Genomic DNA, 14,331 nt, shown 5'->3' on the forward strand with positions numbered 1-14,331 from the left:
TTCTTCCCACAAAATTTACTTCCATGGACCCCTGTCTAGCAGGGTGACTGACTTGATCCCCGGGGTGATTTTCCTCTCTCCCATCCAATCGTCAAGGTTCTTTTTGAAGAGGACCAAGGAGGCGCTCTACTTGACATGTACGGGCAGTCTATTCCAGAGTGTGGGGAGTCTCTGGGTCAAGAACCTATCCTTCCAGTATGTTTTGATCATTGTGGTGACAAGGTTTAGATCCCTGGAGCGTGTGATTCTGAGAGATTGGGATTTCTTTAAGTGGACCATGTCCAACAGCTCAGGGTTTGACATGGCCTTGTATGTTAAGCAGAGATCGTCTCCGAGTAGACGATATGCCACAGAGTATAGCTGGAGGTTTTTTTAGACTGTCAGTATAGGGCATCTGCTTTAGGCCTGTGATTCTTTTAGTGAGGTATTTCTTCAGCTTTTCCAGCTGTTGCAGATGTCTTGTGAGGTACATACCAAATGGGGTGTTGTACTCTATAATGGGTCTAATGAGGGATGAGTACAGTGGGATAATGACCTCCTTTTTTCTGGATGAAAAACCCTTAGTGATGAGGTGTGCCACATAGAAGGATTTCCTGACTGTTGTGGTGATGTGGTTATCGAAGGTGAGACCACTGCCCACCTGTGTCCCTAAGTCTCTCATCACACTTTCGGTGTTTAGTGTACTGCCACCTATGTGATAATTCATGGGTACATGGTTTTTCACAAAGGGGATAACTATATACAATTTTTGGCATTAAGCTTGAGCCCATGGCTCTGGCACCAATCATCTGTTTCTGCAAGGCCCTTTTGTAGAATATCCACATCATTTGGGGATTCAGTAATGGCTCCCAGTTTGCAGTCATCTGCAAACTTTGTTAGCCAGAGTCCCTTAGTGTTGGCCTGTACTTCAGATAAGTAGATGCCAAACAAGAGCGGTCCCAGGACTGAACCCTGAGGTACTCCACTTGTCATTTGTCTGGAGCTGGATTTAGAGTCGGCTGCTTTTACAGTGTGGGTTCTGTCAGTAAGCTGGTTGGCAACCCATCGAGTGATGTAGGGATTTATGCCCAGCTTATTAAGTTCATCTATGATTCCAGAGTGGGGTATGGCATCGAAGACCTTGGCGAGGTCCAGATAGGCTGTGTGGACCACCTTACCCTCGTCCACAGCTGTGGAGACTGATTCGAAGAAGTCACTCAGGTTCAGGAGACAAGATAGGCCCTTCACGAACCCAAACTGGGTGAGGTCCAGTGTTTAAAGATTGCCAATGTCTTTGTTTATAAGTTCCATGATAATGCGTTCCATGCCCTTGCAGATCATGCTCGTCAGACTGATGGGATGGTAGTTCCCAAGATCCAAGGTGGATCCCCCCTTGTGGAGTGGGATTTCTCAGGGGAGTCCCTGCCAGGGACATCTTGGAAGCTTCTGTACACACGTTCACCAAGCACTACCACTTACCTATCTTTTCTAAATCCAGAGCTGGATTTGCTACAGCAGTCTTACAAGGCCTGCTAGCCAGCCTAAGACTTTTTGTTTGCCTCCACCCTTCCTCAGCTTTGGGAATCAACCCAAGTGTTATGACTGCAACAGTGAAACACGAAGAACATAGTACAGTTGTGTACACTTACCATAAATGTTGATGTTCGAGTGTATTCACTGTTGCAGTCCTGGATGTCCTTCAAGAATGCAACTGCAGTCATAACATGTGGGTTGTCCTGGCTCAGGCAGCCCTCGGTCGGCCGGATTCCAAAGTCTGGGTCCGACGTCGGCTGATGTCGCATTTCTCTCCGACGTCAGAGCGGCTGGAGTATATAAGCATCAGCCGACGCCATTTTCTTCAGTCTTTCTTGCCGCGCGGTGCCCGAAGCAGAAGCAGTTCGCAAGTGCCGGTCGGTCAGCTCCTGTATTTTTCGATACCGAAGTCATCAAAAAAGCTAAGTACCCCGTTGGGGACCTTTTCTTGCCTCAGCTGATGTCAGAAATAACTGAAAAAGTTAACAATTGTCTTTCTTGTGGTAAACAAATACCTCATAAGGATTTCCACTCTTACTGTCTTCCTTGCCTGGGCCCAGACCACGCCTCGGCCTGTGTAGCCTGTGCTCGCTTCAACAAGCGCACTCTCAGGCGCCGGGCGGAGTTCGCTGAAGACTTTTTTGCCGATAAATTTGCTTACAACATGCCGTCGGATCTTCTGACATCGCAAACTCCCAAAAAGCGAAAAGACCGGGACTGACATCCTCGGCCCGCGTCTACCACCGACTCCATGCCAAAACCTAGAGCGAGTGCTCCGGTTTCCTCTGAGACGGTCTCTCCACCGCTCCGAACCGAAGACACCGCATTACCGACGACTCCGATTCCGGACATCACTCCGACGCCTGTTATCGATTTTCCTCCGGATACCGAAACCGAGGAAATGCCCGAGACCATTGCTGTAGACAAGGTCACTCCTGCATGTGGAGCTGCCAGGCCTCCTATGGCCATGTCTATTAAGGCCTACACTAGGGCTAAGGCAGCCAGCAAAACAAAGCTTATTACTTCTAAATCCTTTCCTCAGCCTACTCCAGAGACACAAATTATGTCCATGGCTGCTGATTTAATTTCCATGATTAGAGGTTCACAGGCCCATCCTGAGAGAGGATCCCAGCCTCCTCCTGATAAAAGGCCCAGGGTTGAACCCTCTGAACCTATTCCTTCAGATGAAGACTCTGAGGGCTCCATCCACTCTGATAGCCAGGAAGAGCTCTTCCAGATCTATGAGGACTCGGATGCAGAAGATTCCATCCCCTCGGCCTCCCCTCCTGAGGATATTTCTTTTGGGGAAGTTCTGCACACCATGAGGGAACATTTTAAGTGGCAAGGTCAGGAATATTCTGATTCTAGGAAACGCCTGAGGACTTTCCTTAAGAAGCCCCAGCACAGGCCCTTAGCTATTCCTCCTGTACTTGATGTTCTGGATGATCTATATTCTGACTCTAGTGCTACCCCTGATTCTCTTCCTCCTGCTCCAGCCAAGCCAGACAGGTATTACAGGGTCCCAGAAACTCATTCCCATTTATTCAGGGCCCATTCTGCTGATTTGGAAACTATTTCACAGGGGCCTAAAGGAGTTTCAGCCTCCACCTCTAAAAATCCATTGCCCTCCAACAGGGAGGCCAGGTCATTAGAGAGATGGGGTAAAAAGGTTTACACATCCACTACCTTATCTATGAGAGCTTTAAATTGCTTTTTTCATATGTTGCAATATCAGGACTACCTTTTAGAAGATTTACAAAAAACTGTAGCCACTCCTGATCCTTTAGACAGGAAGACTTTGCAGGAAGCTGTACATAACACTCAGCAAGTAAGCAATCACTTCCTGCAGTGTGGATATGATGCACTGGAAGCTTCATGTAGGGCAGCTATGACAGGGGCAGTCATTCGTAGACATGCTTGGTTAAAAGATCAACCTCTACCAGATCATGTAAAAGCAAAACTTCTGGATACACCTTTGGAAAAGAAGAAGCTTTTTGGTGCAAATGCTAAGGATGTGTTAAAGACCATCGAAGAAAAAGCAAAATCAGTTCAGACGGTGAAAGATTTCCTCCAAGTTCAACCCCCCAGATTCAGTAGGAATTGGCCTTCTAAAAACTGGTCCTTTCCTAATACAGAAAAGTTTCAAAGGGGTAAGAACAGACGTGGCAGAGGAAGAGGCCAATACAGAGGCCCTTACAGGGGACGACAATGGCAGCCAGGAAACCAAAGAAGTGACGCAGGGGTTTCACCTGCCCCACAACCACAATCTCAATGACTTTCCTCTACTACCGCCTACCAGGGAACAAATAGAAGCTCCCCTGGGCGGGAAATTATCTCTGTTTGCAGAAAATTGGCACAGACTGACAAAGGACAAATGGATTTTGGACATTGTAGACCGAGGGTACAGGTTTCATTTTCACACCTTACCAAGAAAACAAGGCATGCCAAACCTACCACAAAACCAGAGGGCAGAGGCTATCAAGCAAATCACTCTGCTGACTTGGATGAAAGCAATAGAAAGAGTTCCACAACAAGAACAAGACCAGGGGTTTTACTCAAGACTGTTCCTTGTTCCAAGAAAAGAATCTCAATGGAGACCAATACTGGACTTGTCCGCATTAAACACCTTTCTCATAGTACCAAAGTTCAAAATGCTGACTCAACAGCAACTCCTTCCCATGCTGGGCAAGGGGTCTTGGCTGATTACTCTGGACCTCAAGGAGGCATACCTGCATGTCCCTATCAGACACAGCTGCAGAAGATACCTCAGATTTCTTGCAGGACCAGAGCATTATCAATTCTCAGCATTGCCATTTGGCTTATCTACTGCGCCCAGAGTATTCACAAAATGCCTGGCTTCAGTAATTGCTCATTGCAGGCTCCAGGGGATACAAATTTACCCGTACCTGGACGACTGCCTCATACAAGCGGACGACAAATTGATGTTGACAAAAAACCTGGATTATGTCATACGATTACTTCAAGCTCTGGGATAGATGGTCAACTTCCAAAAGTCAAGACTGCAGCCATCCCAGCAAATAATCTTCTTAGGAGCCAAACTAGACACAGCCTCTCAGATGGCTTACCTGACAGAAGACAAGCAAGAGAAGTTAACTCATTACTTCAAAAGTTTGGCAAAACTCACCCAGATGACTGCAAGGAGATTCCTACAGGCCCTGGGTTACATGGCATCCTGCATTCTCCTGGTTCCATTAGCAAGACTACACATGAGAAAGCTTCAATGGTACCTAAAAAGCATTTGGTCTCAACACAGCAACAACTTGGAGACAATCATCCTGCTCATTCCATGCCTACAAAAGGAATTCCTATGGTGGGCCTCGGTGAGCCAGGCAAACACAGGTATGTCATTCAAAAAACCACAGATAACACAGACCATGACCACAGACGCCTCAGACCTTGGATGGGGGGCGCACATGGAAGGCAGGTGTATACAAGGACAATGGTCTCCAAAGGAAACACATCTGCATATAAACCAAAAGGAAATGCTGGCAGTAATGCATGCCATCGAGGCTTTTCAACACCAACTCCAGCAAGGCCATTTACTGATACGGACAGACAACACCACTGTGATGTGGTACATAAACAAGCAAGGGGGCACCCACTCTTACCCCCTTTGCAGACTGACAATGCATCTTTGGGAGAAATCACTGAGTCTAAACATCCAGTTACAATCCCAGTTTGTTCCAGGAAAAGACAATGTGTTGGCGGACAGCCTAAGCAGGAATTTCACAGTTCCACACGAGTGGAGGTTACATCCGAAGACCTTCAGACAACTCACTTCTACATGGGGCAAGCCAGAAGTGGACCTATTTGCCTCGCATCTCAACCATCTTCTACCAAAATTCTGCACAAGGACATACCATCCAAAAGCTTGGAAAATAGATGCCCTCTCATTCAACTGGAACTCACTAACAATCTGTGCATTCCCACCTCTGCCACTGATGACCTCAGTATTAATAAAGATCAAAGCAGAGAAACCCAAGGGAATCATAATAGCTCCGGACTGGCCAAGACAACACTGGTACCCATTACTACGGAGCATATGTCACACCAGGAGGTGGGCCCTTCCCCAATGGCCTCTACTTCTGACTCAACACAACTTCAAAACAGTGCATCCAAATCTACAGACACTGCAGCTAACAGCTTGGGAGATCCCATAAATAACTTCAGCCTATCTCTCTCCAAGGAAGTTCAGCGGATAATAACAGAGGCTCGAAGACCATCTACCAGAAAGGTTTACTTAGCAAAGTGGAAAAGATTCAGCAATTGGAATACCAGCAAGGGACATGATGCATCATTGTTGAACATCTCACTCATCTTGGAATATTTGGCAGATATGTTAAAGAACGGCCTCTCATATTCTTCCATAAAGATACATGCATCTGCTATTTCAGCTAGATACAACACTGATCCTCCTGTTTTTTCACACCCTTTACTAAGGCAATTCCTCAGGGGAATCAAGAACATTAAGCCACCAAGAAAGGCCCCAGTGCCAGCCTGGGACCTAAATTTTGTCCTAGAAAAACTGACTGTACCTCCATTTGAGCCAGCAGCTTTAGTTGACTTGCAATTTCTCTCTTGGAAGACAGCTTTCCTGTTGGTAATTACATCAGCAAGAAGGGTTTCGGAGCTACAGGCCCTAATGGCAATACCACCCTTTATTATTTTTCACAGAGACAGGGTTTCATTAAGGACCAACCCTACTTTCATGCCAAATGTGGTATCTAGGGTTTCTTTAAATCAAGCAATTCATCTGCCTGCTTTCTTCCCCAATCCTGAGAACAAGGGGGAAAGACTGTTGCATACCTTGGACATTCACAGACAACTTCGTTACTACCTGGACAGAACCAAGGCCAGTAGGAAGTCTGGACAACTTTTTGTAGCTTACGCCCCTGCAGTCCAAGGAAAAGCAATTTCAAAACAGACTATTTCAAAATGGATTGGACATTGCATCAGATTCTGTTATTCCTTTCATGGAAAGACTGTTCCAGCCAATGTCAGACCACATTCCACCAGAGCTACAGCCACCTCTACAGCATTCTTAAGAGGGGTGGCTACTAAGGACATTCTAGAAGCTGCTACATGGAGCTCCGTGCATACATTCTCCAAACACTACAATCTCCCTCTATACTCCAGATCCAGAGCAGGCTTTGCTTCCGCAGTCCTGCAGGGTTTGATTGCCACACCATCTTTTTCCTAGAGCATTCCTCCTCCCCCAGCTAAGCTATGGTATTCTACCCACATGTTATGACTGCAGTTGCATTCTTGAAGGACATAGTACAGTTTTGTACCTACCATAAATGTAGATGTCCGATAGACATGCAACTGCAGTCGGATTTTCCCTCCCTCCATACCCCTCTATGCCTAGGGTCCACTCCTATCCCTGTTTCTCTTAGCTGGGGATATCTGTTATGGTGTATTTGTTTTATTGCTCATTTATTTGTTTGGAATCCTGTTTTTGTCTTCCAATTTGATTACAGCCTTCCTTGGAGGGCACCTGGCATCTGGGGCAAGAAACACTGAAGAAAATGGCGTCGGCTGATGGTTATATACTCCAGCCACTCTGACGGAGAGAAATGCGACATCAGCCAACGTCGGACCCAGACTTTGGAATCTGGCCGACCGAGGGCTGCCTGAGGCAGGACAACCCACATGTTATGACTGCAGTTGCATGTCTATCGGACATCTACATTTATGGTAGGTACAAAACTGTACTTTTCCCTCCCTCCAGCCCCCCGGTCCTTTCTATAGTTTCTACCTGTTTGTGTTTTGGCCGTATTTTATGGCAGGGGTATTTACTTTTTACTGGAGGTGTTTCACACCATGTAATAGCTTCCTATTTTGAGGGCTCCTGACATTTGGGGCAAGAAAAACTGATGTAATGGCATCCGCTGCTTGTTGTATACCCCTGATGACCTTACATCATGGAAGAGGTGACAGCGTCTGACACAGAAATCCCAAGACACTGGTATTCGGGCTGACTGAGGGCTACCTGCAGGCAGATAACCCAATTATGATGACTGCAACAGTGAATACACTCGAACATCTACATGTATGGTAAGTGTACACTACTGTCTTGAATCTGATCTGCAGAATCTGTAGGTCACTATGTTGTTCAAAAACATTCAACCAAAGAGCCATGTAGTAACTAACACAAAACCGTTCAAGATCCTAGAAGACTAAATTTATTATTAAAACTGAAAAAAAAAAATACAAAAAAAAATACACACTCTAGTTTTTCATATGTGGAACATAGTCAAATGAAATGAACTGCACACCTCTCATTCATTAGTGGATAGCACTTCATCGACAAGCCATTCATTAGAAAAAATCAGACATGATAATGTATTAATCCTGAAGTTTGAACTGTGCAAGACATTCATTTACCATTAAATGTATATTTAAAACATATAACATCCATTTGCATAAAAACAGGTATCAAAGTATCAAATGCTGCTTAATAGAATATGTGAAGCATCACCTAATAGTAGTTTGTATAAATGGACACCCAAGCCAAAATGACAGTGAGCTGTTCTTAATGCACGCTTCAAGGAGATGGTTGCATTTAATCTAGGCAGAGAATCTGACGTACTTTGAATAATCCATTTAAATTCTATAATTTCTGTCCATGCAGTAATGTCACCATCTTGACTATTAATGAGAAGTTCTAAGAAACTAAATTTGAAGTTGTGTATATTATTTCATTCCATAGTATGCCTTAGAAGTGTTTAGTTAATGATTTCCTCCTGATCACAGGACATATTACAAAGTTTGCTTATTAAGGTTGCAGTTGATTTTGTCTAGTAAAATGGAGGACAAACCATGTATTAAACAAAGTAGACTAGTTTTGTGTCGGTCAGAATAGTTAATAAAGGTATACTCAAGCTTGAAAATTGGATGTAGAAGTACAAGTACATTGGCATAAATTGTTCCTGTGCAAGTAATTATTGTTTGATTATCTTGTAAGTACTAGTGTGCAGTACACTTAATACATTGTAGTGAATGCATAAAGAAGATGTTTCTTCTGAACCAAGTTAAATTATATAGTATAGTTAAATTTTGTAATGCTGTAAGTCATTGCCCACAATAAAAAGCAAACAAAATCATCTATAAAATGTAATTTTTTTTTCAAAAGTCAATTGACAAGTGCTAGTATCTTCCCATATGAAAAGGGCAGTATGTGGTGCAAGTGGTTGCTACAAGACTGCATACCCACACTAGTTGTTTTTGATAATTTTTGTTAACTTTGCCTATGAAGCTATCTTCCCTAGCTTTTAAGCCTTCTGTTCATTCTTTTGTCATTATTGTTACCTGTATCTGGTGACCTGTACCATGTAGCCAATATTCATTCACTCTGAGGGCCCTGTAATCTGTTTCTTCCATGTATGTAGGCCATTCTTTTACAGACAGTGCTATTCCTTCTCTTCCCTTTAATTTTTTCCCTATTTGTACATCAGGAATACTTGTAACTCCATGTCCATGTCCTCTTCCTTAGTGTCCATGATTCTGCTAAACTTACCACATCAGCTGTCTTCCTTCACATATAGCAGGGAACTCTGCCCAAAGGCTACTAGTAGTACATGGCACCTTTTTCCACTCCAGTCTTGTAGTTCCCTTTTCCTATCTTTACTCTTCTCCCACTGCCTTTCACAGAGACCCTACTTCACCTCCTTTTGATTGATGCCACTCTTTTCAGCCTCACTTCTCTTTCATTTTGAAGGCAAATTCAACATAAGCTTTGTCAGAAATTGTTCAACCTGTATTTAACAGAGTATTGATGTATTTATTATTTTATGTACCATAAGCACTCGTGCTGTATGCTTTTATGAAAAAATGTTAAATGTTTTTTTTTTCTTTCAACAGATGAAAGGAGGGGCCCACTCATTGAAAAGGTGGCTCAGAGGGCGAAGTCTCTATTGTTCTAAGTTGGCGACTTCCAGAGCCAAGTCCCGTTACCTCTTCCTTACATATTTACTGTCATTACACATCATTGTTTTTATGTGTTTGACCGGTTTTATTTAAATGTACTGTATGTGTTTTGGGAGCTAAATATTGTGAATGAATGCAGTACTTGCCAAAGTGTCTTTCAATTAAGCTATGCACTAAAATCTTTGTATATATGCCTAAAGAAAAGAATATGAGATGTTAAGAGTTTATCAGATTTTATTGTATATTGGACAACTGCTGTCACTAGGTGTATAGTTGTCAAAGAATGCATATATTTGTATAAAGACAGAAAGAAGAAAACAGACATATGGGAGGGAGGGTGAAAATAATTGATCCGATATTGTCTCTTCAGTCTGCCTCAACCTGTGAGTATTCTAAACTGATCAGTTCTGGTGCTGTCCCTTTAGAATCTTGGCTTTTAAACTCAAGCTCCTCTCCCGTAATGCACTACACTACCTCATCTTCGCAAATCTCTTTTGTAACAGTTGAAGTCAGACATGGTCTTTAGAGCTCCACTCAAGACAAGTCCTTTACAGTTTCTTTTCAGTGTATTTTTGATTATTGCAGTTTTTCTCTGTTGACCTGAACATTTTACTCACTTCCCTAAACACTTGAAGTAGGTTATTAGTGGTACTTTCAGGTATTTACCAAAGTTATGGTTAGGGCTTGTGTTTGGGGGGGGGGGTTATACCTTTCCCACCTGTACCTTCCTGGTTTTTGCACTGTTTATCTTATTGCTGTGCTTGTTTTGTATATGATTACCGACAGCTTTGAAAAATCCAAGCTAGAGCTAGTCCAGGCCTTGGAATTCATAGATTGCCATCTGAACACAACCAGTCAGATTGCCAGGCTTCCTCGTTCAAGGCTCTCCTCACTCTATCTTCAGACCTGTCAGGTTCTTCTTGCTCAGAGGCCACCGGCTTCACTTGTACTTAGTTTTCTGGGATTAATGACAGCTGTCATCTCATTAGTTCCTTTTGTCAGGTTCTACATGAGGATTCTCCAGTGGACCTTTTCAGCACAGTGTTCTCTGACAAGTTATCATATGCAGTTTTCCATAAGATTGATCAGTTTGTTGATGCTACATTTCTTGGTGAACAACATCAAAAGTGTATTGCCAGGGTGGCCCTTTTTTCTTCCCCCTCCCTCGGCCATGGTGATCATGGCCGCTTCCCGTTTAAGATTGGAGATTGGTGGGCACTTTGAGGAAAGGACAGACCAAAGTACCTGGTCCCAGTTAGAGATCAGTTTATACGTCAGTGTTTTGGAGATGAGAGAGGTCCTGCTGGTGTTGCAAGCTTTTCACTTCATAAATGCCTCCCCAAAGGTGGAATGTCAGTCCAGACCAGCAATATAGCAATAGTCTAGGATATCAGCAAACAGGGCAGAACCCAGTATTAGCCCCTGTGTCAAGAGGCAGTGAGGGTATGACGATAGGTGATGTCTTCCCAATGCTTTCTGACTGCAACACACTTTCCGGGGAAATCCAGCATCCTAGTGGACAAGTTGAGCAGGAGTATTGTAATGCCTCATAAGTGGTCTCATTCTTGTCAGTAGCAGCATAAATCTTCGGCCACTGGGGCCAACCTTGCTGTGATCTGTTTGCAACACCTTACAACACAAAGCGCATCAAGTTTATTTCCCTGATTCCCCAGAAGGGGCAGTCACCAAGAGATGCTGTAGTCCACGTTTGGCCCCTGGGTCTCCTCTGCACATTACACTTACATTTTACTGAAAGTAGCTTGGTACAAGGTGACTCTTTGTGCTAGACTAATGACAACTGGAGTTTTTTAAGCCTAGCCATGCACCCTAAATTAAATCGGCAACATTTATTAAGAGCAGTGTCAAGCCATTTTGTATTGTTTGAGGTTAATAGGTAAATAGTAGGCAATCTGTCTGCAGATTATTACATGTCTAGCCAATAATTGGGCAGTGACCAAAGGTGAGCATTAAGCCTTTTATCTTGTGTCTAGGAGGTAAACACCTTAATCATTATGCTAACCCCCAGCCATATGATCTTCATTACTCTCTTCTGGCCCAGACAAGTTTGATGCCCCTTCTGAGACTTTACCTGGTTGACCGTCTTTAACTTCTGGATCCAGTCCCATATCTAATCTCTTACCTGTTGGGTCCCACCCGGATCTCAAATTCCTCAAACTAATCGCACAGTTTCCCCACTTACACTGATGGCCAGGAATCCCAGGCTGTCTTCCAGAGTGGTGCATATATTTTCCACCAGAAAATTTAGGAGATTTAGTATTTGGGCCATTTCTAAAGGTCTGGACCCATCTTCAGCACCCTTTGATGTAGGTGATTTATTTTCAGTTAGGGGCAAGCTGTTCAGTTGGCAAGGAAGAGTTAGCTGCTATCTCTAGTTTTCATGTTGGTTAAGATCATTCTTCCATAGCTTCCCTGAGACTTTCTAAAGCCTTTTTGAAGGAGGCATTTTTTTGTCTGGTCCTTGAGATATCCATTTCCTCCCTGGTACCTGTCTTTGTATTTTGTGTTAACAGAGATTCATGTTGAGCTTACTGTAAATGCAGGCCTAAAGTATATATTTTGGAAAATTCAGTTTTGTGTTGTAGTGACTTCTACTAATTAAGTATATGAACTTCAGGCTTTGTCCTGTAAGTGTCCTTATATAATTTCTCACAAGTACATGGTATCATTATGAACTAATCCAGCCTTTTGCCTAAGATGGCCCGAGTCCAGCTGAAACCAGTGTATTCATTTGCTAGTGTTTTTCCTCAGTGTTCAGTAATAAGGGCAAATACATTCTTCACTGTTTGGATATCCAAAGACAATTAAAATTTTGGTTACACAGAATGAAAGACATAAGGAAATCTGAGCATGTTTTGTCCTTTTCCAGAGTTACACAAGGAAAAAGGGTGTTGGTGACTTTGTTCAGATGGTTTACTGAGTGTATTCTTTTGTTTACAAGAATTATGGGTTGTCCTTATCATTCAAACCAAAAGCTCCTTTCACTAGAGCAGTTACTACCTTTTTAGCCACTCTTCTTCAGACAAAATTTGTTCAGCAGTTACTTGGCCTAATACTCGTACCTTTGTAAGTTATTGTAAACTTGACGTTCAGTCTAAGTTAAGGACTACTTTTGACTCCACCATTTTCTGGAACATTCTTTCTTAGTATCACCTGGATAAGCCTGTCTGGGGACTGTGTCTCACTGATTGAGGCAGACAGAAGACAAAACAGTGGATATGAATGTTTTGCACTTACCGTAACACTAGATCCATTTGTTTTCTTCTGTCCATCTAACATCCCCTCCGTCTGTCTCCCATCCAAACTGTCATTTGTGATTTTTGGCTCCTAGTGGACTTTGCAAGTCTTTCTGAAATTTTCTGCAGCTAGATCCCTTTGGATCTTGCGTTGATGTTTTTCAGAGGTTTTTTGTACAGGGATCGTGTATGCTGGGGTAAACTCAATCTGAGGAGATGAGGTAATACAGGAAATTGTGGGAAGGCAGATTGAGTTTTGGAGATAAGATTCTAGAGTGCCATCATCGGAGCCAGTTGGATCCAGTGACTCGCAGGCTGAGAGAGATGGAAGAAGACAATACGATCTGATGTTATGGGAAGTACATAAGCTTCATTTATAGCACCTTTCCAAGTGACAGCTATTCAAAAATGTTTATTTTAAAATTGATAAAAATATCTACACTACTGGAAAATGCTGCTGAGTTCTACATGTAAATTAAATTGTTATATATATATATATATATATATATATATATATATATATATATATATATATATATATATATATGGCATTTATTTAATAATGTGCAGACACTGTAAATTGTAAAGTTGAATGGTTACAGACTTCCTGTTTGCAGCAAGAAGTCACACCAAGTGCAATAAAGAATGTTCTATTTGTGTCTTTTGTTTGACACAGTATAATGTTTTGCAGTATTTATTTGTAATTGTATTTTCTTTATTAGACTTTTGTACTGAAGTACACAACATTGTCATTTTATTGGTTCACTTAGTTTAAATGATCATCTCTGGCCTCTCCACAATCATTTCCCAGCACTTTTTCTCATCTATTTCTTTTACTGTCTCTTTGTTCTGTTTCTCTTATCATTCATGTTTAACAACTGCAGTTTTTATTATATATTTCTTTTCTAATATGTAGAACATTTAATTTGTTTTTGTTATTTTTTACTGTGTTGTATACAGTAATGGCAATCATGCTAGTATAGAAGAACCATCATTGTTTTATTTTTTAACCAAATAAGACACTGTCTCTTTTTCCTCTTTTTAGGGGTGAAATTGAGAGTACTGGTGTCCTTAAATGACTTGTCCACAGTTGCATAGTATACAAGCAGAAACTTGAAATCAAACCCAGTAGTACAGGATGTAGATGCTCACCACATTGATCACTGCTGCAGTAGCCTTGGCTGTATGGATTATATCCTGCCAAGGGTATAACAGCCAACCAACTTCCAAAGCTTCAGGGCACCATCCGTGTACCCAAACTGTCAGGCAGCTCAAGTTGAGCTGACTAAAAGAAAAGTGTGGGTGCAAAGCCCTTCAGAGCTTTATTGCCGCCAAAGAGTGTTACCTTTTAGTGGTAGAGGATCAGTTGCTTTGTGCTTTCCTTTGCTGGCCTCAGCTGCAGGTGGGTGACTCTGCTGTGGCCATTTACTGTACCTCAGACCACTCATCTTTTACCCTGGATCCCTCTGATGTAGCACCTACAGCCACTATAGACTGGGGGTTAGCCACATCCTATGTGGCTATTGGAGGTCCCTCATTAGGCAAGGGAGATATACTCTTGTTGATCCTGGGAGGGTGAACAGGGAAGGTTTCCCTGTTGTGTCAGAATGCTGTA

The 14,331-nt window shown here is 42.7% G+C and overlaps 1 protein-coding gene across 2 annotated transcripts in view; it reads left to right on the forward strand.

Annotated features, from left to right (window-relative positions):
- Positions 1-13,394, forward strand: part of LOC122811120 (golgin subfamily B member 1-like) — a 2,318,314-nt gene extending 2,304,920 nt beyond the window's left edge. For both annotated transcript variants that reach the window (XM_044082720.1, XM_044082719.1), the window contains one exon: positions 9,397-13,394. In XM_044082720.1, coding sequence (XP_043938655.1) covers positions 9,397-9,555 — 159 coding nt within the window. In that variant the 3' untranslated portion in view covers positions 9,556-13,394. The remainder of the gene's footprint in view (positions 1-9,396) is intronic.
- The last annotated feature ends 937 nt before the right edge of the window (positions 13,395-14,331 follow it).

Source organism: Protopterus annectens, chromosome 9.part0 (genome assembly GCF_019279795.1).
Source record: "Protopterus annectens isolate FY-2018-M chromosome 9.part0, PAN1.0, whole genome shotgun sequence".
Lineage (NCBI taxonomy): Eukaryota > Metazoa > Chordata > Ceratodontiformes > Protopteridae > Protopterus > Protopterus annectens.